Raw genomic sequence first — 23,163 nt, 5'->3', positions numbered from 1 at the left:
CCGCCCCGCACCCCGCTCGCGCGCGGGCACCCCGCTCCGCCCCGGCCCGGCCCGCCCCCCGCTCCGCCCCGCCCGCCCGCCCCGCGCGCGCCCGGCCCGTCGGTGCCCGCGGAGCGCAGGCGCGCACTCGGCTCGGCGGCGGGGGGCGGGGGCGGCGGGAGGGGCGGCGACGTCGGCCCCGCTCGCGGCTCCGCGGCTGCCGCAGACGCCGCCGCGCCGGGACCGGAGCGCGCAGCCCCGGAGCAGCCGCCGCCGCGTCCCCCGCCGCGCCGGCCGGCCCCGCTCAGCACCGCGGACAGCGCCCGCCCGCCGCCGGGCCCATGCGCACCATGCGCCTGCTGCCGCTCGCGCTGCTCGTGTCCTGCTCCGTGGCCCGCGCCGCCTGCGACCCCAAGATCGTCAACATCGGCGCGGTGCTGAGCACGCGCAAGCACGAGCAGATGTTCCGCGAGGCCGTGAACCAGGCCAACAAGCGGCACGGCGCCTGGAAGCTGCAGCTCAACGCCACCTCCGTCACGCACAAGCCCAACGCCATCCAGATGGCCCTGTCCGTGTGCGAGGACCTCATCTCCAGCCAGGTGCGCCCGCGCGGCTCTCCCGGGCGGGCGGGGGGCGGGGGGCGGGGGGCACGGGAGGGACCCGGACTTGCGCCAGGGGCCGGCGGGGCTGTCTTTGTTCCGCTCTGGCTCCGCCGCCCGCGGCCGCCAAGGACGCAGGGGGCACAGCGGCGGGCGGGGCGGCGGCAGGGAGGCGGCGGGGACCGCCTGGAGAGCCGTCTCCCCCAGAGGCAGCGGCGCCCCACGGCTGGGGGGTGCAGAACAGCTTACGTAAGCAGAGCCCCGCCGCCCCCGCGGCGCACACTTGCTCGCTGGCGCGTGCGAGGGACACGTGGGCCGCCGCCCGCACAGCCGTGCACAGCGCCCGGCACACTGCGCCTGCTCACACCGCCCCCAGGGCACACACGCAAGCACGCGTGCTCACACGGTCACAGGGAGGGGGCGGCGCGAGGTGTCCAGAGAGGACCCCTTCTGGGGAGCCGTCCTCCAGCTCCCCGTTCTGAGGTCTGTGGGTTCTGTCACCTCAGAGCGCAGCCAGCGCCAGGAGCTGGGGGTGGCGCAGCTGCGCCCCACGGGCGGCACGCAGGCCCTCTCTGGCACTGGATGGGGCAAGCGGATGGAGGGGTGCAGGTCCTCCCTCGAGCATGTGCAGGAACACCCCCCGCTCCCACCCTGTCTGTCTGCACACAGGTCGCAGGACCTAGTCCCAAGGCCCCGCTGGGTGTCTCTGCCCCACCTTCCCGTCCCCGGCGCATGGTCAGAGCTCAGAGCTGGCCCTGGTCGCGCGCCAGCTGGACCGAGACTGGCCCAGGAGCCACCGGCACAGCGATGGGCATCCAGGGCACCTTCCGGCACCTCCTCCTGTGCCCACCTGCAGCGCCCAGTACCTCTGGCACGCAGTGGGTGGGCCGGGGCCCGAGGCCTCTGTCCACACGAGGCAGGGGCAGTGGCTGCGCTTCTCCTGCAAGGGTCTCAGGCCCCGTCAAGGCTTCTTTCCTGCAGGCAGGAGGGTCCACATGTCCCCCAGCCCAGGACTGGCTCTGCCCCATGCAGGGCTCCTGCGCGCTCCAGCCATGCGGCACTCTGGCCCAGCCTGGTGGGTGTGTCCTGGGCCCCAACGGCCACTGCTTCTGGCCATTCGCTCCTGGGCAGCGCCGGCCTGGCCTGCAGAGTCACTTGTGTCTCCTGTCCACAGGTCTATGCCATCCTGGTTAGCCACCCGCCCACCCCGAATGACCACTTCACGCCCACCCCCGTCTCCTACACGGCCGGCTTCTACCGCATCCCCGTGCTTGGGCTGACCACGCGCATGTCCATCTACTCCGACAAGGTGGGTCCTGCGCCGCCACCGGGGCCCCGGGGACACCAAACCCCCCACACCCCACACACTCACCCCACACTCACCCCACACCCCACACACTCACCCCACACCCCACACACCCCACACACTCACCCCACACCCCACACTCACCCACACCCCACACACCCCACACACTCACCCCACACCCCACACACCCCACACACTCACCCCATACCCCACACTCACCCCACGCACTCACCTCACCCCCCACAATCACCCCCCACCCCACACACCGCACACCCACATGCTCGCCTCACACCCCACACCCTCATCCCACACCCACACCCCCCCATGTACTCACCCTCATCCCACATACTCACCCCACACCCCCACACTCACACACTCACCCCGCACCCACCCCACACACTCACACCACACTCTCACACGCACTCTCACACACACTCACAATTCTCATATTCACACATATTCATGCCCACACACTCACCCCTCACACACACTTACAAACATACCCACACATTCACACCCTCACACACACCCGCACACACACACTCGCAGCCTCACGGACACCCAGTAATGCACACTCACACACTCACACCCACAACACACAACTTCACAAACACAGATAAACCTGCAAAGGCGCACGCGTGTGCGGTCACCGTGTGTGGTCACACCTCCCCCTCACGCACAGCCTGACTTGGGGCTCCTGGGGGAGCGGGCGCAGTCTGGGGACCCTGCACTGGGGCGCAGGGGGAGGAGGGGCAGCTCCGCGGGCTGAGGGAACCTGGGCTGGGCCAAGCTCCTGCCAGCGCCTGGGGAGACCCGTCTGCTGGGGTGCAGGCTGGGAGCCGGAGCACCCCGCGACCTGCTTCACCCCACTCCGGGGCCTGGGATCCCCACAGACAGACCGCAAGGGCCACGGGGCAGGAACCCCAGCTCTGGGCCAGAGCCGAGGGCCGGAGAGCCGCCGGGCCGCCCCGGAGCCCCTTTCTCCAGGGGTCTCCACCAGAGCCGGGAGCCCTAGAAAGAGCTGCCCCTGCTCGGCCCGGCGGGGGACCAGCCCCCTCCCCTCGGAGGGAGAAAGGGGTGCTCCTGGCCCTCCGGGGCAGGACTGGCCTCCGCCCCCCCCCCCGCTCCCCGCCCTCCCCTCCGCGCCCGCCCCCCTCGCTGGCCGGGTCAGCCGGGCCACGCGGACGGAGGGCCCCGGCAGCCCTGGCGCGGGGACGCAGAGCCCGGCAGGTGCCCGCCCCACCCCGCCCAACCCCGCCCCACCCCGCCCCAAGCCCCACGGAGCCGGGGCCGCCAGCACCCGCAGACGGGGCCGCCCCCAAGGCCGGCACGGAGTCGCGGGGGTCTGGGTCCAGCCGGAGGGTTCCGAGCGCGGGGCCCCCGGGGGCCGCCCCCCCCCCCAGGCCGCCTCTTCTGCCAGGCGGAGCCCGCGCCCCACGGCAGGGGCGGGAGCAGGGCCGGCGCGGGCGGGAGCGGGCGCGGGAGGGGGCGCGGAGGGGGCGCGGAGGGGGCGCGGGAGGGGGCGCGGAGGGGGCGCGGAGGGGGCGCGGGAGGGGGCGCGGGAGGGGGCGCGGAGGGGGCGCGGAGGGGGCGCGGGAGGGGGCGCGGGAGGGGGCGCGGAGGGGGCGCGGGAGGGGGCGCGGAGGGGGCGCGGAGGGGGCGCGGGAGGGGGCGCGGAGGGGGCGCGGAGGGGGCGCGGGAGGGGGCGCGCAGGGGGCGCGGAGGGGGCGCGGGAGGGGGAGCGGGAGGGGGCGCGGGAGGGGGCGCGGAGGGGGCGCGGGAGGGGGAGCGGGAGGGGGCGCGGAGGGGGCGCGGAGGGGGCGCGGGAGGGGGCGCGGAGGGGGCGCGGGAGGGGGCGCGGGAGGGGGCGCGGAGGGGGCGCGGGAGCGGGAGGGGGCGCGGAGGGGGAGCGGAGGGGGCGCGGGAGCGGGAGGGGGCGCGGGAGGGGGCGCGGGAGGGGCGCGGGAGGGGGCGCGGAGGGGGCGCGGAGGGGGCGCGGGAGGGGGCGCGGAGGGGGCGCGGAGGGGCGCGGGAGGGGGCGCGGAGGGGGCGCGGAGGGGGCGCGGGAGGGGGCGCGGGAGGGGGCGCGGAAGGGGCGCTGGAGCGGGAGGGGGCGCGGAGGGGGCGCGGAGGGGGCGCGGGAGGGGGCGCGGGAGGGGGCGCGGAGGGGGCGCGGAGGGGGCGCGGAGGGGGCGCGGGAGGGGGCGCGGGAGGGGGCGCGGAGGGGGCGCGGAGGGGGCGCGGAGGGGGCGCGGAGGGGGCGCGGGAGGGGGCGCGGGAGGGGGCGCGGAGGGGGCGCGGAGGGGGCGCGGAGGGGCGCGGGTGGGCGGGAGCGCTCACCCCGCGCCGCCCGCCCGCAGAGCATCCACCTGAGCTTCCTGCGCACGGTGCCGCCCTACTCGCACCAGTCGAGCGTGTGGTTCGAGATGATGCGCGTGTACAGCTGGAACCACGTCATCCTGCTGGTCAGCGACGACCACGAGGGCCGCGCGGCGCAGAAGCGCCTGGAGACGCTGCTGGAGGAGCGCGAGTCCAAGGTGCGCGCGCCCGCGGCCCCGCGTCCGTGCTCGTTGTGCCTCTCTCTCATCCGCATGCGCCCCCGGCCTGTCCTGGTCATCTCACCCGCTTTCGCCATTAGTCGAAATCTCCTTCGTGTCGAACCCTGCGGGGCGAAGGCTGGACCTCCTGGAGCTCCGCAAACACCCTCCGCCCCGCCCCGCCCACCGCCAGCGCCCCGCCCACTCCCCGCCCACCGCCAGCGCCCCGCCCACCGCCAGCGCGCCCCGCCCCGCCCACCGCCAGCGCGCCCCGCCCACGCCCCGCCCACAGCCAGCGCGCCCCGCCCACAGCCAGCGCGCCCCGCCCCGCCCCGCCCACAGCCAGCGCGCCCCGCCCACTCCCCCGCCCACCGTCAGCGCCCCGCCCACCGTCAGCGCGCCCCGCCCACTCCCCGCCCACCGCCAGCGCGCCCCGCCCCGCCCCGCCCACAGCCAGCGCCCCGCCCACGCCCCTGCCAGGAAGCCGTGCCCCGCCCATACCGCCCTGCCACGCCCACACCCTTGCCCGCGCCAGAGCCCCGCCCCGCGCCCACCGCCCCGCCCCTCCAGGACCCACCCACAGCCCACTCCCTGCCCCTTCCGCACCCCCTCCCCGCCTCGCCTCTCCCACGCCCCGGTCCCGTCGAGCTCCCTCCCGGGCCGCCCCGCAGGCCCCACACCCCCAGTCTTAGAGCTCAGGGCGCCGCCGCCTGGGGCTCAGCGGCCTGACCGAGGCCCCCGCCACGCCACGTGCCCGCCCAAGACACCCACCCACGCCCTCCCCCGGCCTCCTCCTCCCCCACGCACAGCTGCCCATCGCGCCCCCGGGAGCCCATCCCCCCCAATGCCACCCCCAATCCCAGCCTGGGCCTCGGGCCCCCCGCTGGCCCGCTGAGCCCTGCCCCGGGGCGGCCTCCCACTCGCGGGCCACGCGCCTGCCCGGGGGCGCTGACCAGAGGCGGCGTTCTGGGGTCCCGGCGACCCCGCGCTCTCCCCAGTCACCGCGTGGCAGCCTGACCCCCAGCACCCACAATCCCTCCACCCCCGCCTGCCCGCCCACCCGGCCACGCACAGACCACGCCCGCCAGGGGACCACGCCCACCCGGCCACGCACAGACCACGCCCGCCAGGGGACCACGCCCACCCGGGCCACGCACAGACCACGCCCCCGACCACGCACAGACCACGCCCAGCCACGCCCACCCGGGCCACGCATAGACCACACCTGGGGCCACGCCCACGCGGGCCACGGCAGAGAGGGCAGGTCCAGGCTGGGAGGGCCAGGGCGCCCGGGGCCGGGGGAGCGTGTCCTGCCGCCAGGTCAGGGCTGCCGGCCCCCGAGGGCCCCCCAAGGCCCCCGAGGCCCCAGAGGGCAGACCCAGAGGGTTGGGAGGGTCCCGCGGGGCTCAAGGGGGAAGGGCTGCGGCCGCCCCGGTCCGCCCGCCCAGACACCCCGCAGCACCTCGCCAAATGCGCCCGCACACCCGGGCTCGGGGCACCCCTGCGCCCCGAGAGCAGGCGCCCGCGCAGGAGCACCGCCCGCACAAGCCCCCACGCCGCACATGCCCCGCACACACCCCCACACGCCCCACATGCCCCCACACACCCGCACGCGCCCCCACACGCCCCCGCACGCGCCCCCACAAGCCCGCACACACCCCCGCAGGCCCCGCACACGCCCCCACACGTCCCCGCATGCCGCACACACCCGCACACGCCCCCGCACGCCCCCGCACGTGCCCCCACATGCCCCCGCACGCGCCCGCACACGCCCTCGCAGGCCCGCACACGCCCCACATGCTCCACATGACCCGCAGGCCCCAGACGCCCACACACGCCCCACATGCCCCCAACATGCCCCCACGTGCCCCACATGCTCCACATGCCCACACACGACCCCGCAGTCCCCCACACGACCCCACATGCTGCACACACCTGCACATGCCCGCACACGTCCCTGCATGCCCTGCACACACCTCCTCATGCCCCTGCACGCCCCACACACCCGCACACGTCCCTGCACGACCCCACACGCCCACACAAGTCCCCACATGACCCCACATGCCCCCCACATGCCCCCGCACGCTCCACATGCCCCGCACACACTTCACAAACGCCCGCACACACACCACATGCCCCACACACCCACACATGTCCCTGCACACCCCGCACTTGCCCGCACAAGTCCCCACATGCTGCCGCCCGCCCCACACACGTCCCCACAGGCCCTGCACACACCCCACACAACCAACATGCCTGCACACGTCCCCACACGCCCCCACATGCCCTGCACACACCCACACAGGCCCCACATGCCCTCAAATGCCCCCACACAATGCACACGCCCTGCACATCCCCACATGCCCCACACACGTCCCCACACTCCCGGCACATGCCCCACACGTCCCCATACTCCCAGCACATGCCCCGCACATGCCGCACATGTACCTGCATGCCCCACATGCCCCACACATGTCCCCGCATGCCTCACACATGTCCCCACACACCCGCCCATGCCCCACACACCCCACACACATCCATGAATGCCTCACACCCCCACACGCCCTCACATGCCCCGCACACACACACACACACACACCCCACACAGGCCTACAAATGCCCGCACACACCTGCACATGCCCCACACACCCACACACACCCCACACACCTGCACATGCCCCACACACGCCCTCAAATCCCTGCACAAGTCCCCGCATGCCTCGTACACGCCCCCACACACCTGCAATGCTCCCACATGCCCACACATGCTCTCACATGACCACACACGTCCCACAGTCCTACACACTCCCCCACAAGTCCTCACATGCCCCCTCATGCCCCACACCTGCACATGCCCCCATACACCCACACACATCCCACACACCACATATGTCCCCATGCACCCAGCACACACCCCCATATGGCCGCACATGCCCCCCACACAACCGCACATGCCACATATGCCTGCACATGCTCCACACATGCCTGCACATGCCCCACACATGCCTGCGGACACAGTGCATGACACACACATGCAAGCACAGGGGAGCACACCCATACATGCACTCAGACACACACACACACCATGGGCACAGTGCAAGGGCACACACGTGCACACATACGAACACACACATCAACGCAGGGTGCACATGCATTACACTGTGTGTTACCTGCCGGTGCACACAAACACGAAAGCAGAAGCACACACACAAACATGTGCGTGGTGCGAAGCACACACATGCACACCACCCAGCACAGCACCCACAAACACGTGCACGTGTGCACACAGTGGCACATGTGTGCACATGTGTGTTTGCTTGCACTCGTGTGTTTGTGCTGTGTACACACATGTGCGTGTGTGCATGCTTACACAGAAGTGTTCAGTGGCACTGGCCATCACGCCTCCCTCTTGGGCTATGTGGGCAAGCACCCCGAGCTGCTACCCAGGGCCCCCCAAGCCGGTACCCAGGTCCCCGCCCTCACCATAGGCGCTGCCGCACCACCTGGTCCCCACGCCCCAGTACATCACGGGGCCAGGGTCACGGAAAGGCAGTGGGAACAGACCCACAGGCTCCAGAAGGCAGAAAGGAGACTCCTGAGTGGGGATGTAGGGAACAAGGCACAAGGGGGTGCTGTCACCCCATTCAGGACTGACGCAGGCACCCCATGGCACACAGCACCCCACACTGCAGGGCCACACCGCAGGCGCATGCAGGGTGGGGTGGAGGAGGGACGCCAAGGGGCGCGCCCTGCTCAGGTGGGACAGGGCCGCCCTCCCTCCTGAGCGTGAGCACCTGCCAGAGCGCGGCTCGGGGCGCCGCTGGCCCCATGCACCCCCACCCACCCCCGCCCCACTGCCCCGGGGAGGTGTTTGCGAGCTCCAGGCCTGCAGACCTGCCGAGGAGGTGGTGTGATTGCTTTAGCGCCGTCATTTTCAACCGTTTATAATCTTCTTCTGTGTCTGCATATTTTCTCTGTGCACATTATTCATCAGAGTAAAAACAGGAACTATGAAAACCTCGGCCAACTGTCCTATGACCACAAGCGCGGACCCAAGGTATATATGCATGGACCTGCACGCCACCCACCGACTAGGGCCGGCTCGGCGCTCACCTCGGGCCGCCGTCCAGCCGCGCCGCACGCAGGCTGCGCAGAGCGAGGTCGTGAGGCAGGCAGTGCAGGCAGGACAGGGCCGCTGCGGGCCACCCCTGCGCCCACCGCGGCCTCGGCCGGGGCTGCGCCAGAGGCAGGCCCAGCGCAGGAGGAGCTGCTCTCGGGGAGTGCATGCAAACCTCTGGGGTCCCCGGGGTTTCCTCGTGGAACCCAGGAGGGGCCGCCCGCCCGCCCGCCGAGCTGGCCGCGCCCGCAGGGGCCTGCAAACCGGGCCGAGAGGACAGCCCGTTGTGGAAAAGTCGGCCCCGTCTACTCCCGGTTGCGTTCCAAAACTCTTTCCTGATTCCTGTCCGCTGCACGCCTCTTCCTGAGACTCGGCCCACGTCAGCTTGCATGCTCAGCGCACAGTGAGAGCAGGAGTGAGCGGAGCGCCGCCCCAGGCGGCGCAGGAGCGCGAGCAGGACGAGCGTGCTGGGCAGGCAGAGTGGAGCGAGCAGGCAGGTGGACAGCACAGGTGGCAGGTGCAGGCCACGGCAGCCCTAGCTCAGCTGCCTCGGGGTTCCTAGCGGCTGCGGCCAGTGCTCGCCCTGGAGGCACCCCGTCCCCGCCAAGGCCACGGCTAACACTGTCGCTCACACCACAGGCGGAGAAGGTGCTGCAGTTTGACCCTGGAACCAAGAACGTGACGGCCCTGCTGATGGAGGCGCGAGAGCTGGAGGCCCGGGTCATCATCCTCTCGGCCAGGTGAGGCAGTGCCGGCTCCCCCGCACCCAGGGCTGCCGTGTCAGCTTCCTAATGTCTTTGGCAAAGAGCATGCATGTGCGCACGCACAAGCACACAGTCTGTGCGCACGCACATGTGCGTGCACGTGCGGGCAGGCACACGTGTGAACATGCATGTACACATACACACGTGAACACCTACAGACATTTCCGTGTTGAATGTGCCTACATGCATGTATGCGTGTGCACGCAGACACACAGACACACGCACCCGTACATACATTTCCGTGTAGAATGTACATACATGTGCACAGACTGTGCACGCACAGACATGTGCGCACACACTCACATACACGTACACACACTTCCGTGTAGAACATACATGCATGCACATGTGCACACGTACGCACATGCATGCAGACACGTGTGCAAGTACGCCCACGTGCGCACTCACACCTGGGCGCCTGGCCACGCTGCGCCCTCGCGTCCAGCCTCCCCCGGCCTCTTTGTTTCCAGCTGCTCTTGCCGCTGGCCGAGGGCTGGCGCGGGGGCGAGCGGCGGCAGCGTCCTGCCCCGGGGAGTCACAGCTTGGGGTGCGGGGCCAGGGGCCAGTCACCCAAGGGGAGGCGGGGAGGCGGCATGTGTGCAGGTGAGCCTGGGGAGGGAGCGTGGCAGGGGGAGGACCGCGGCAGACTGAGGAATTAGAGCATCGTCTGGCAGCGCGAGGGGGACCCCAAGGGGAGCCACGTGAACACCCGCGCCCCTGGACGGCGGCCGCTCCCGGCCCCAGGGACACGCCGGGGAGACGCTCCGGGCGCAAATGGCCACGCGCCCCCGGGAAGGGCAGGGCCAGGCCCCGGGGCAGGAGCGAGAAGAGGTAGCCCCAGGCACGGCAGGGTCACCCCAGCCCGGGGCACGCCCCGACACTGCGTCCAGCGCTGCGGAGAACCGGCAGCGGCCCGCGGGCGGGCAGGGGCGGGCGGGCAGGGGCGGCAGGGGCTGCTCGCCGCGCCCCGCTTTGAAGGAGGCAAACCGGAGCTCGGGGTCACGGCCCGCTGACGGGTGCTCAGCCCTGGGCAGTGCGGGAGAGGCTGGGGGAAAGGGTGAGCGCGAGCCCAGCGGGTGGGACACAGCGCCCCGGGGCACGCTCCGCGGAGCTCGAGCCCACGCAGGGAGAGCCCCGCCCCCGGGAGCCCCGCCCCAGCCAAGCCCCCGGGAGCCCCGCCCCAGCCAAGCCCCGCCCGCGGAAGCCCCGCCCGCGGAAGCCCCGCCCCAGCCAAGCCCCGCCCACGGAAGCCCCGCCCCACACCAAGCCCCGCCCATGGAAGCCCCGCCCCGAGAGCCAGCCCCGCCCCGCCTCTTCCTTTCTTTCCAGACCCTGGCTCGGCCTCCCGCAGAGGAGCCGCGGGTGGGCTGGAGCCGCGGGTGGGCTGGAGCCGCGGGTGGGCTGGAGCCGCGGGGTGGGCTGGAGCCGCGGGTGGGCTGGAGCCGCGGGTGGGCTGGAGCCGCGGGGTGGGCTGGAGCCGCGGGTGGGCTGGAGCCGCGGGTGGGCTGGAGCCGCGGGTGGGCTGGAGCCGCGGGGTGGGCGGGCCGTGGGCAGGCGTCGGGCGAGCGGACGCGGCTCGCTGTGGACGGCCCATGGGCCCAGGACAGAGCAACTCCACGCGCATCACCCCGAACCCGTGCTCAGGTGCCGGGCGCTTTTGCAAAGGGTGAGATCCCACGGGGGGCGGGGGGGGCGGCGAGGGGGCACGGGCTGACGGGCGTGGCCGTTTCACGGCAGCGAGCGCCCAGTGAGGCCGTCCCTGCCCGGCCCGGAGGGGCCTCTGCCCTGCTTTCTCCCCGGTCCGCAAGCCCCCTCCGTGTCCAGGCGAGCCGGTCGCAGTCTGTGGTGAGGACTTGCGGACGGTCAGCTGGGAGGGCCCGGGGTGCTGCGGGCGCCCCCACACCTGCGTGTGAGCACGGCCAGAGGGGGACAGCGGGTGCAACCCAGAGGTGAGCCCCCGCCCAAGAGCGTGGCAGGACACACGCACACACGCAGCCACACACGTGCACATGTCCACACGCACACACACACCTGGACACACACACACACACCTCCACACGTGCACCCTCCACACGCACACCTTCCACACTCATGCACATATGCCGCAACGCACAGATACAGCTTCACATGTGATCATACATGCGTGCACATGGCCACAACCCACTCACGCCCACATGCATCCATGCACGTTCACACGCACACACGTGTACACATGCACAGGCCCACAACCCTCCACAGACCACACACATGCAACTACTCCCACATATGCATTCATGCAGGGCACACATGCCTACGTCCACATATCTGCACACCCCCACCTCCCCACACGTATACGTATGCCACCCACACAAGTACACACACCACATAACCCTACACGCACATGCACACATGTCCATACACATGTACAGTTGCACCCACGTGTTCAGATATATACACCCCCTTCCACACATGCACACACATGTCCACACACATAACACGTGCATCCACATACTCATCCATGTATGTTCACACAGTACAAACTCGCACATGCCCTCCACGCAGCACACACATGTGCACACATCCATGCACATGCATACACCGCCACAAAGGTACATGCACTTGCACATGTGCACACATCCACACATATTCCCACACACCAGCACATGTGTGCACACACCTACACATATAGGCAAATGCCCTCCCCACACAAATGCACACATAGCCCTCCACATGTGCTTACAACCCGTACACATATCCACAGGAGCCCACACGTCCACACACACCTCCACACACGGACACATACACATGCCTGTCCATATACATTCACATATCCCCACATACCCTCCTATGTGTGTGCACAACTCCACACGCCATCTACAACACAAGCGCCTTGACCGCACACACGTGCACACACGCGAACGCCACACAGGCACGTGGCTCACACGTGCCCCTCGCAGGCCCTCACACATGTGGCACACACGGCTCCTTCCCAGCATGCGGTCAGGTTGGGCGGTGCCAACCGAGCTGAGACAGCTGCAGGGCACCCCCACCCCTAGAGCTGCACAGGCCTGAGGCTGGGGTCAGCCGGTGGCAGTCGAGACTCCACCCAGCACACAGCCTCCCCATGCACACTGCAGACACTCAGGCACACCTATACACTCGTGTGCACGTGTGTCACCTACTCTGCACACCCACCAAGACACGTGCACCCCACTGCCCCCGAGCAGCAGCGTGCATGCCCACTGCATGCCCACGGCGTATGCGCCACACACTGCTGTGCATGCCCAGGCAGGGGCAGGCACTGGCCTCTTGGCCCTGGCGCTGCACCCGGACCCGCATGGCCATCCATCAGGCAGGCGAGAGGCTGTCCCTGCTGGAGCCTGCCACAGAGCACAGGGCAGGGTGGGGGGCACAGGCCTTGGCAGCTGCAGAGCCTCCAGCAGTGACAGGCAGACACAGGTGTGCGCCCATGTGAGCTGAGCCGCACACACCTGAGCCCCCGGTGGAGGCGGTGCCCAGTGTGCCTGGCGAGCTCGCTGGATGTGCTCAGCTGGGTAATGGGGTGGCGCTGCCGGCACACCCCCACGCTGTGGTGCTTGCAGCTCTTCCCAGACACGCTGTGCCAGGAATAGTCCAATGCTTGGGCCACCTGTGCTGTCTGTGCCCAGTAGCCCATGTTTGGAGATGCAAACACCTCCTGGCATCAGGTGCCAGGTCCAGCCTGGCAGGGTAGGGACGGCGGAAGCAGGAAGAGGGTCCCCCAGGACTAGGTGCGTGGGCTGGCCTGTGAGGACACCCCAAGAGCTCAGGGCCCTGTGTGTGGGTGACGCAAGGGGCGGCCGCGTCTTCCCCAGGGGCTCGGCCACTGCCTCTCACCAGCCCCGGAGCCTCCAGCCCCTCATCGCAACCGGTTGGGCCGGGCCGCGGGGGTGGCAGGAGCGCGGCTGAGGTGGCCGGGGCTGCACACACCTGGCTCTGCCTCCGCCCGCCGCCCGAGCCCCAGGCACGCCCCCCCGCCCGGGAGGACCCCAGCAGCACCCCGCCCACGCGGCGCCCCGGGCCGAGCCTGCCCCGGGCGGGGTCTGCCAGTGCCCCTGCCCTGGGGGCTGTGCTGCCCAGTGCGGCTGGGGGCCATCACCCGCCTCCAGCCCTCCCGGAGGGGCGCGGGAGGGAGGCGGGCGCGCGGCTGGAGTCGGCCGTCAGCCCGCTCTGCCCCGCAGCGAGGACGACGCGGCCACCGTGTACCGCGCGGCCGCCATGCTGAACATGACCGGCGCGGGCTACGTGTGGCTGGTGGGCGAGCGCGAGATCTCCGGGAACGCGCTGCGCTACGCCCCGGACGGTGGGTGCCGGGCGGCGGGGGGGGGGGGGGCGGGGGGGGCCGCGCGGGGCGCGCTCAAGGCCGCGCTCCGCAGGCATCATCGGGCTGCAGCTCATCAACGGGAAGAACGAGTCGGCGCACATCAGCGACGCCGTGGGCGTGGTGGCGCAGGCCGTGCACGAGCTGCTGGAGAAGGAGAACATCACCGACCCGCCGCGGGGCTGCGTGGGCAACACCAACATCTGGAAGACCGGGCCGCTCTTCAAGAGGTGGGCGGCGCCCGGGGCGGGGCCTCACCGGGGTGGGCGGGGCCTCACCGGGGTGGGCGGGGCCGCTCTTCAAGCGGTGGGCGGCGCCTGGGGCGGGGCCTCTCAGGTGGGCGGGGCCTCACCGGGGTGGGCGAGGCCGCTCTTCAAGAGGTGGGCGGTGCTCCGGGGCGGGGCCTCTCCGGGGTGGGTGGGGCCTCACCGGGGTGGGCGGGGGCCTCACCGGGGTGGGCGGGGCCGCTCTTCAAGAGGTGGGCGGCGCCCGGGGCGGGGCCTCATCGGGGTGGGCGGGGCCTCACCGGGGTGGGCGGGGCCTCACCGGGGTGGGCGGGGCCGCTCTTCAAGAAGTGGGCGGTGCCTGGGGCGGGGCCCTCTCGGGTGGGCGGGGCCTCACTGGGTGGGCGGGGCCTCATTGGGTGGGCGGGGCCGCCCTTCAAGAGGTGGGCGGTGCCCCGGGCGGGGCCTGTCGGGTGGGCGGGGGCTCTCGGGTGGGCGGGGCCTCTCCGGGGTGGGCGGGGCCACTCTTCAAGAGGTGGGCGGGCACTCTGGGGCGGGGCCTCTCCTGATGGGCGGGGCCTCTCCCTGGGTGGGCGGGGCCGTTCGTCAAGAGGTGGGCAGGCTCTCCTGGGTGGGCGGGGCCTCGCTGATGGTGGGTGGGGCCTCCTCTAGGGCAGGCGGGGCCTCTCAGGTGGGCAGGGCCTCTCTGGGGTGGGCAGGTCTCTCCAGATGTGGGCGGGGCCGCTCTTCAAGAGGTGGGCGTGGCCTCTCCGAGGGTGGGCGGGGCCTCCTCTAGAGTGGATGAACCTGTTCTGGCGCAAAGGTGGGCTGGGCTGCTCCAAGAAGTGGGAGTAGCTGCTCCCACAGCCCACGGGGGGGGCTCGCCTCCCAGCCCCCCCCCGCCATCTCCACGCCGACCGCCATCCGCCCTGTTTCCACACCAACACCTGCCACACGCTGAGGTGCTGGCCCAGGGCTCCGGCTCCCCTCCCCTGCCCCACCCCAGGGTGGCTGCCAGCGACTGGGCGGAGGCTCCTGCTGAGATGGGGACTGGGAGCTTCCGGGGACCCAGCAGGCCAGATAATGCGCCCAGGGGTGGCCCTAAGCCCCCAGTGGATGGTCCCGATCAGGCGGAGCTAACTCGGCCCCTCGGATCGCACGCCCGGGTGGTGCGGGCCAGCCCTTCACGAGGCCCCCTGGAGGAGCAGCGAGCGGAGTCGCTGGGCAGAGCCCCTGGCGCCCGCGCAGCGGCACCCTGCAGGCGGGGATGGCGGCACCAGACTTGTCCTTAGGCTCTGCCGCGGCTCTGGAGGCCGCCTGGCGCTCGGGCCACACGGCCGTGCTGTCCTGGGGCCCGGGCACTAGAGCAGGTCACTGCCCTGACGCCCGTTCTTGGGAGGGAGCGGGAGGGGCATGTGCGTTCCAGAGTGGGGCGACCCCGAGGCTCCCGCCTGCCTCCCCAGGGTGCTGATGTCCTCTAAGTACGCCGAGGGCGTGACCGGCCGCGTGGAGTTCAATGAGGACGGGGACCGCAAGTTCGCCAACTACAGCATCATGAACCTGCAGAACCGCAAGCTGGTGCAAGTGGGGGTTTACAATGGCACCCATGTAGGTGGGGGTCATGAGGGGGTGGGGGCTGGGGCCTTAGGGTCCCGGGGCCAAGACCCCTGCGTGGCCACCCTCCATCTCATACTCCCACCCCCAGGTCATCCCCAACGACAGGAAGATCATCTGGCCGGGCGGGGAGACAGAGAGGCCTCGAGGATATCAGATGTCCACCAGGCTGAAGGTGCACCCCCAGACGTGCCAGGCAGCCTGCAGGCCCCACAAGGGGGCAGCCAGGCCAGCGGATGTGGCCAGAGGCGGGGCTGGCGCCTGCCGCATGCACCTGGCTGGGCAGGGCGCAGCGGGTGGGAGAGGAGCGCGGCTGCCGCCCCCCACCCCCCGTGGGGCGTGGCCCACTTAGGTCTGGGGGAGCCAGCTGGGGTGGGGACCCCCTGGGGACATGCCGGTGAGTGATGATCGTAACCCGCTGCTCAGAGCCCGTCCTGGGTCCCCTCCCCGGGCACGCGCCCCTGCCGTCTGCCCAGGCTCTCTGGGAGCCCCCCGAGGGGCGCAGCACGCCAGCAGCCGGCCTGGCACGGGTGGGAGCGGGAGCACACCCCAGCCTCTCGGGGTCCCTAGTCCTCGGTGTCCCTTGACCCGTCTGCCTCCATGGCCCTGCAGCTTCTCCCCGCTCCCATCGTCAGTGCTACCCGCAGTCACCACCTCTGGGAGGCGCCTGGGCTCTCCCCAAGTCACGCAGCCCCTCCGCAGTTCCGCCAGCGCACCCTGAAAAACCCAGCCGGGCTTTGCAACTTATTTTTGGCCTCAGTGGACTTTTAAAAGCACAAATATATTTCGCTTGCACAGGAGAAAAAGCGAGATGAAAGTGTAAAGAGCCCCCAAGCCCCGGGAGACAAGGGCCAAAATGCTGCGGAGGGAGAGGCTCAGCCTGCCCGACCCGCCCGGCCCACCTGCCCCACGCGCCCTCTGCCGGCTCCGCGCCAGCATAGCCCCGGGCAGCCAGACCTGGGGAGGCTGAGGGCAGGAGGTGGACCCTGTGGGTCCAGGCCCTGAGCCAGCAGAGTGGACACGACAGTCGGTGGGCACGGCACTGTCCCCTGGCGGCAGGCGCTGGGCTGGCGGGGGGGGGGTCTCTTCCTGAGAGGTCGGTGCGGGGCGCCGGGCGTTCAGGCAGCGGTGGAGGGTGGGGTGCGGGGGCCGGGACCACAAGGAAAGCGCCCCAAGAGGAGGGGCCGGGTGGGGGTGGCATGTGGGGCCCCTCGTAGGGGAGGCGCCGCCGAGGCAGGGACCCCAGGACCGCAGGGGCCCCACTGGGGAGGTGCGTGGGATCCGGAAGGGCCGCAGCGCGGTGGTGCGAGCTGGTCTCCCGCGCCCCTAGATCGTGACGATCCACCAGGAGCCCTTCGTGTACGTGAAGCCCACGCTGAGCGACGGCACGTGCAAGGAGGAGTTCACGGTCAACGGCGACCCGGTCAAGAAGGTGATCTGCACCGGGCCCAACGACACGTCCCCCGGCAGCCGTGAGTTTGGGGCCGGGTGTGCGGGCAGGGCGGGGAGCGGGGTGGCCGGGCCCCCGGGTGACCGCCCCTCCCGCCCGCAGCCCGCCACACCGTGCCCCAGTGCTGCTACGGCTTCTGCGTGGACCTGCTCATCAAGCTGGCGCGCACCATGAACTTCACCTACGAGGTGCACCTGGTGGCCGACGGCAAGTTCGGCACGCAGGAGCGGGTAGGCGCCGGCCCGGGCGGGCCTCGGCGGCGGGCGGGCGCTGGAGCGGGCCGCCCCCGAGGGGGCCTCGGGCGGGAGCCCGTCTCGCCGGCGCGGCCGCGACGCCCGGTGCCCGTCGCCCCGCAGGTGAACAACAGCAACAAGAAGGAGTGGAACGGGATGATGGGCGAGCTGCTCAGCGGGCAGGCGGACATGATCGTGGCGCCGCTGACCATCAACAACGAGCGAGCGCAGTACATAGAGTTCTCCAAGCCCTTCAAGTACCAGGGCCTGACCATTCTGGTCAAGAAGGTGCGCGCGGCCGGCGGGGCTGGGCGGGCGCGCGGGGAGGGCCCGGATGGCGCTGACGGCCCGCCCGCCGCAGGAGATCCCGCGGAGCACGCTGGACTCGTTCATGCAGCCCTTCCAGAGCACGCTGTGGCTGCTGGTGGGGCTGTCGGTGCACGTGGTGGCCGTGATGCTCTACCTGCTGGATCGCTTCAGGTGAGCGCGGCCCGGGGGCCGGACCCCTCCACCTGCGGGGCGGGCGGAGCCGGGAGGGCGGGCGGGAGCGCCCCTCCCGCCCTCTCCCGCCCGCCCTCTGCACCCCGCAGCCCCTTCGGACGGTTCAAGGTGAACAGCGAGGAGGAGGAGGAGGACGCGCTGACCCTGTCTTCGGCCATGTGGTTCTCCTGGGGCGTCCTTCTCAACTCGGGCATCGGCGAAGGTGAGGCCGCGGCCGGCCGCGCCCCCGCGCACCCCGCCACCTGGCAGCTGACGCCGCTCTGCCCGCAGGCGCCCCCCGAAGCTTCTCAGCGCGCATCCTGGGCATGGTGTGGGCCGGCTTCGCCATGATCATCGTGGCCTCCTACACCGCCAACCTGGCGGCCTTCCTGGTGCTGGACCGGCCGGAGGAGCGCATCACCGGCATCAACGACCCCCGGGTGAGGCCCGGCCCCACAGGGGCAGGGGTGGCGGGTCAGCGGGCTGGCCTGGAGCGCCGCCTGAGCCCGCGCCCGCCCCGCAGCTGCGGAATCCCTCCGACAAGTTCATCTACGCGACGGTGAAGCAGAGCTCGGTGGACATCTACTTCCGGCGGCAGGTGGAGCTGAGCACCATGTACCGGCACATGGAGAAGCACAACTATGAGAGCGCCGCCGAGGCCATCCAGGCCGTGCGGGACAAGTGAGGGCCGGGGCGGGCTGGGGGCCGGGGCGGGGCGGGCCGGCCAGGGGGCGGGGGCGGGGCGTGAGGCGAGCTGAGTGGGACCAGAAAGGGGCTTGGGGCTGGAAGGGGGAGCGGCCAGCGTGGGACAGGGGCCGCTCCCCGGTGTGGTCAGGTGGGCGTCCAGGGCGGGCTGGGAGAGCCACGAGGCCGGCAGCGGACGGCGCACGAGTCGGGGCGCCGGCAGCCGGTCGCCAGGCCCCAGGGACCCTGTGCCCGCAGCAAGCTGCACGCCTTCATCTGGGACTCGGCGGTGCTGGAGTTCGAGGCCTCGCAGAAGTGCGACCTGGTGACCACGGGCGAGCTCTTCTTCCGCTCGGGCTTCGGCATCGGCATGCGCAAGGACAGCCCCTGGAAGCAGAACGTCTCCCTGTCCATCCTCAAGTGAGCCCGCATCCCCCTGGCCGCCCCCTGGCCGCCCCCTGGCCGCCCCCCTGCCCCGCCCCTCCCCGCAGACCCTGTCCAGGGCTGTGCCCGGCGCCGCCCACAGCCCCCACGCCCCCAGGTCCCATGAGAACGGCTTCATGGAGGACCTGGACAAGACGTGGGTGCGGTACCAGGAGTGCGACTCCCGCAGCAACGCCCCCGCCACCCTCACCTTCGAGAACATGGCAGGTGCGTCCCCGGCCTCCCAGCCTGCACCGGCCCTGGCCTCCCCGGGGCCACGATGCTGAGGCGCCCGCCTGCCCGCAGGGGTCTTCATGCTGGTGGCCGGGGGCATCGTGGCCGGGATCTTCCTGATCTTCATCGAGATCGCCTACAAGCGGCACAAGGACGCGCGCCGGAAGCAGATGCAGCTGGCCTTCGCCGCGGTGAACGTGTGGCGGAAGAACCTGCAGGTAGGGCAGGACACCCTCCGAGGCCTGGTGCCCACGGCCCGGCCTGGCCCTGGCCCCGCTCCGTCCACGCGGGTGAAGCGCTGGCTCCGGCTCCCGAGCCCGCGCGGGCAGGACCGGAACCGGGAGCCGGCCAGGCCCTCACCGCCGGGCCCACCTGCGGGCGGCCGTCCGCTGCAGAGCCGGCCAGGGGAGGCGCGCGCCCTGCTCCCAGCCTCCGCCTGGCCCCTCTGTCTCCAGAGCCGCCCGCTGGCACGCGTCCGTAGGAAGGCAGACTGAGGCAGGGTAAGACAGGGCCCGCGCGAGTCCAGGACGCATCCGCCGCCTCCCCGCCTCGAGCCCTCCCGCGCCCTGCTGTGTCCTGCGCTCCCGCCCCCGGCTGCATCCGCCCGCCTGCGCCCAGGCTGGTCTGCGGAGGGTGCCCCTCGGGCGGCCACGGCCACGGAGCCGGGCCGGGGGGCCCGAGGCCGTCCGTCTGCTCCGTCTCTTCTCTTTCTCTGGTGCCGCCCAGAGCCTGTTGGGGTGGGGCTGTGAGCAGGCACGGGGCCGCTGGCAGCGCGGGCACCTCTCATCCGCCCACTCTTGCCCCCGGGACCTGGCTGCGGCCCTCACTGGGGGCGCAGGCCCCCCCGGCGTCCGAGCAGAGCCAGGGCCCGGTGGCCTCCGCCGCCATCGCTCCAGCCCCTCGTCACCTCCCGCCCGCAGCCCCTCGGGCCCCCCGCATCTTGGCGAGTGCCTCTCGGGGGGCCGTCTGGCTGGCGGGGACCCCGCCCCTGGATCACCGGTCCCGGGGGCCACCGGGAGTCGGCCAGCCAGACGAAGCTCCCAGGACGAGAGCCAGACAGGCCCAGGCCGGCCCCAGCACGAGTCAGCTCAGGCCTGCGCCCCGGGCAGGAGCCGACGTCCGCCCAGCCCTCCGTCCAGCGCAGGCAGGCAGGAGCGAGGGCCGAGTGGCGGCCAGGCCGGGCAGCGGCCCCCAAGGAGCAGCGAGGGCAGTGCGGCGGCCCTCCGTAGCCGTCTAATCACTTATACATATTCATTTTAGGATAGAAAGAGTGGTAGAGCAGAGCCCGACCCTAAAAAGAAAGCCACATTTAGGGCTATCACCTCCACGCTGGCTTCCAGCTTCAAGAGACGTAGGTCCTCCAAAGACACGGTAAGGGAGCCCAGCCCCGCGTCTGCGAGTCCGCGCCCTCCGTGTCCGTCTCCCGTCTCCCCCCGGCCGTCCGCCATCTCTACGCGCCCGCACACGAGGTCTTCGCCCTCGACTCCGCCCCCCGGGCCGCGCCCCCGTGTCTCTGCGTCCGTCTGCCCCTGCCGCGGCGCCGCGCCATCCCGGAGCTGTGTCATGTCGTGGGCCGCCGGGGCCGCGCTGCCCTAGGCCCGGCCCTCGCCGGGGGCCGCCCACCTGTCACATCGTCCCTCAGCCTCTCCATCGGAGCCTGCCGCCCCCCGCCGCGGCGTCCGTGGGGGCGGCTGTAGTGTCCCATCCGTCCGTCTGTCTGGCCCAGCCCGCAGGCGCCGTGTCGCGTGTCTCGCAGCCTGTGCGTCCCTCGTGTGGTCTGTGTGGCCGGGGCCGGCGCCGGGCCTGGCTCCGTCTGGGTGGACGGCTGGGGCCCGCAGTTGGCACGGGCCCTGGCCACAGGGGGCCGCCAGATGGGGGTGGGGAGACCCCAGGGGGCGAGAGCCACCCCTGGCCAAGCCGGGGCCTCCGGGAAGCCTGAGAGCGGTGGGGCAGCCCATCAGCCAGGGCCTGCCGTGCTGCGGGCGACTCAGGCTCCCAGCCAGAGGCCCAGGGCAGCGAGGCCGCTCTAGGGGGACACACCCTCACCCCTGCCCCCCTAGAGGCCACCATCAGAGCCCCGCCTTCCACCTGGGCCCAGGGCTCCCCCGCCCACCTGCCTCAGCGGCTGCACACGGGGGACCGGAGCCCCACACGTGTCCAGCCCTGCTGGGGAACTGCCGGGGCGCCCGGGGGCCTCCCTGAAGTCCAGGGGTAGACTGGCCTCCAGCCCACGGGGCGCGCCCCCCTCATGGCAGCAGCACAGGAAGGGGGCAGGCAGCCAGGGCACAGAGCCGCCCTAGTCTGAGGAGGCTGGGGCTTCCCCGGAGGGGCCCGGAGGCCTGGAGGCCCCGCTTCCGAGTGGGGGGGTCAGTGCAGGAGGAAGCCGGAGCACGGGGTCCACCGCGGGGCTGCAGCACAGCCGCCCCTGGGCGCCCCAGGCCCGGGGAGGTGGGCGGAGCCTGAGCCCGCAGGGCCCAGCTGGCGGGGAGTTGGGGAGAGCGGCAGGAGTGCAGGTGGGGGGCAGGCTGGGAGGGGCCCCCTGCTGACAGAGCAGCGCTGGGAGCAGGTGTGTTCGCGGCCGGCAGGCAGGCAGGGGCAGCTCTCTCGCCCACCCCGAGCAGACACACGGCCCCTCGGCTGCTCAGGGGCAGCTCAGAGACCCTCCCGTGCCTTTGGGGGGCCGCTCCCAGCGGACTCAGGCCCGGGGCTCCCTGGGCGCCAGGGACCATCCCCCAGGCTAGCCCTGGCACCACGTGGCATCTGGGGAAGGCCCTGCCCTGCAGGATGACTGGGGGGCGCGGGGAGGGCCGCTCAGCCCCCAGGGGCGGTCGGGGTGGGGGGCTCTGTTGGGAGGGTGGGGCTGGTCCGGCTGCTGAGATCCTCTGCCCCTGTCCTGTGGCCGGTCCAGGCCCGGGTGGCACTGGGCGCTCAGGGCTGGGGTCCCTGGCGGCCGGCGGGGCCAGCGGGTATTGATTGTTGGTTCTTATTTATAGAGCACCGGGGGTGGACGCGGCGCTTTGCAAAACCAAAAAGACACAGTGCTGCCGCGACGCGCTATTGAGAGGGAGGAGGGCCAGCTGCAGATGTGCGCCCGGCATAGGGAGAGCTGAGACGCCCTGCCCGCCCTCCTCTGCCCCCCTCCCCCGCAGACAGACAGACGGACGGACGGGACAGCGGCCCGGCCCAGCAGAGCCCCGGAGCACCGCGGGGCCCGGGAGGAGCCCCGGCCCGGCCGCGCCCCCGCCTGGAGGGGCGGCCGCAGCAGTCCCGCCCCGCGCGCGCGCCCGGCGCCGGCTAACGGGCTGCCTTGTCTGTGATTCTATTTTGCAGCAGTGCCACCCCACTGATATCACGGGCCCGCTCAACCTCTCAGATCCCTCGGTCAGCACCGTGGTGTGAGGCCCCCGGAGGCGCCCGCCTGCCCAGTTAGCCCGGCCAAGGACACTGATGGGTCCTGCTGCTCGGGAAGGCCCGAGGGAAGCCCACCCGCCCCGAGACCGCCCAGCTGGGCCTCCCGCGCGCCCGCCTGGCTGCCTGGCGGGCGGCCCCTGCCGGACCGAGGCGCGGACCAGCGCGGCGGCCAAGGACCAGAGCTGAGCTGGCTGGGCAGGGCCGCGGGCGCTCCGGCAGAGGCAGGGCCCCGGGGTCTCCGGCGGGGGGAGAGGGAGCTGAGCTGGCCCGGGGAGGGGCTGCCCGAGGCCGAGGCCCGCCCTCCTCGGCCTCCACCGGTCACCGGGCGCGCCCGCCTCGCGCCCCCGCCTGCTCCCGCCCGCGCGGCCGCGCTCCGGCCCTGCCCTCCCCGCCGCCGAGCCCGCCCCCGCCGCCTCCCGGGCCGCGCTGGGCTCCCCGCCGCCCGCCGCCCGCCGCCCGCCGCCGGCCGGCTGGGGAGGGCGGAGCGCGCAGCCCAGGACGGCGGCCCCACGCCCGCCCGCCCGCCCGCCCGCCCGCCCGGGACTGTCCGCCACCCGCCCGCCCCCCCCCTCGACGGCCGCCCCCTTGTACAGGCCCAGCCTCCCGCCCCCAGCCCGGCCGTGCCTTCCCCTCGCCCGCGCGCAGCCCGGCCCGGCCCCGGGCGCCCCCGCCCCGGTGTGTGCCCAGGTGATGCCTAAAGGAATGTCGCGAAACTGCGTCCGTGTCGTTGCTGCGCCTGCGGGGGGCGGGGGGCGGCGGGGCGGGGCGG

General features: G+C 72.2%; 1 protein-coding gene across 8 annotated transcripts; it reads left to right on the top strand.

Moving 5' to 3' along the window:
• Positions 1-320: 320 nt before the first annotated feature.
• Positions 321-23,107, top strand: GRIN1 (glutamate ionotropic receptor NMDA type subunit 1; the record flags this gene model as incomplete). Of its 8 annotated transcripts, none has more annotated exons than XM_084236729.1 (21): positions 321-578; positions 1,753-1,887; positions 4,245-4,421; positions 8,416-8,478; positions 9,178-9,278; positions 13,502-13,623; positions 13,697-13,871; positions 15,329-15,473; positions 15,571-15,654; positions 16,810-16,951; positions 17,032-17,159; positions 17,286-17,450; positions 17,524-17,642; positions 17,753-17,865; positions 17,934-18,082; positions 18,166-18,323; positions 18,585-18,746; positions 18,868-18,977; positions 19,056-19,201; positions 20,244-20,354; positions 22,314-23,107. In XM_084236729.1, the coding sequence occupies 21 exons, from the start codon at positions 321-323 to the stop codon at positions 22,380-22,382; spliced, it is 2,832 nt and encodes a 943-aa protein (XP_084092855.1). In that variant the 3' UTR covers positions 22,383-23,107. The 8 variants fall into 8 exon arrangements, with proteins under 8 accessions (XP_084092855.1, XP_084092853.1, XP_084092856.1 ...); XM_084236727.1 differs by lacking the exon at positions 22,314-23,107 and adding an exon at positions 21,977-22,122; XM_084236730.1 differs by lacking the exon at positions 8,416-8,478.
• Between the last annotated feature and the right edge of the window lie 56 nt (positions 23,108-23,163).

Source organism: Talpa europaea (genome assembly GCF_964194135.1).
Source record: "Talpa europaea genome assembly, chromosome: 7".
Classification (NCBI taxonomy): domain Eukaryota; kingdom Metazoa; phylum Chordata; class Mammalia; order Eulipotyphla; family Talpidae; genus Talpa; species Talpa europaea.
Note: the sequence above shows the minus strand (reverse complement) of the source record. Positions and strands in the feature narration are given on the sequence as shown.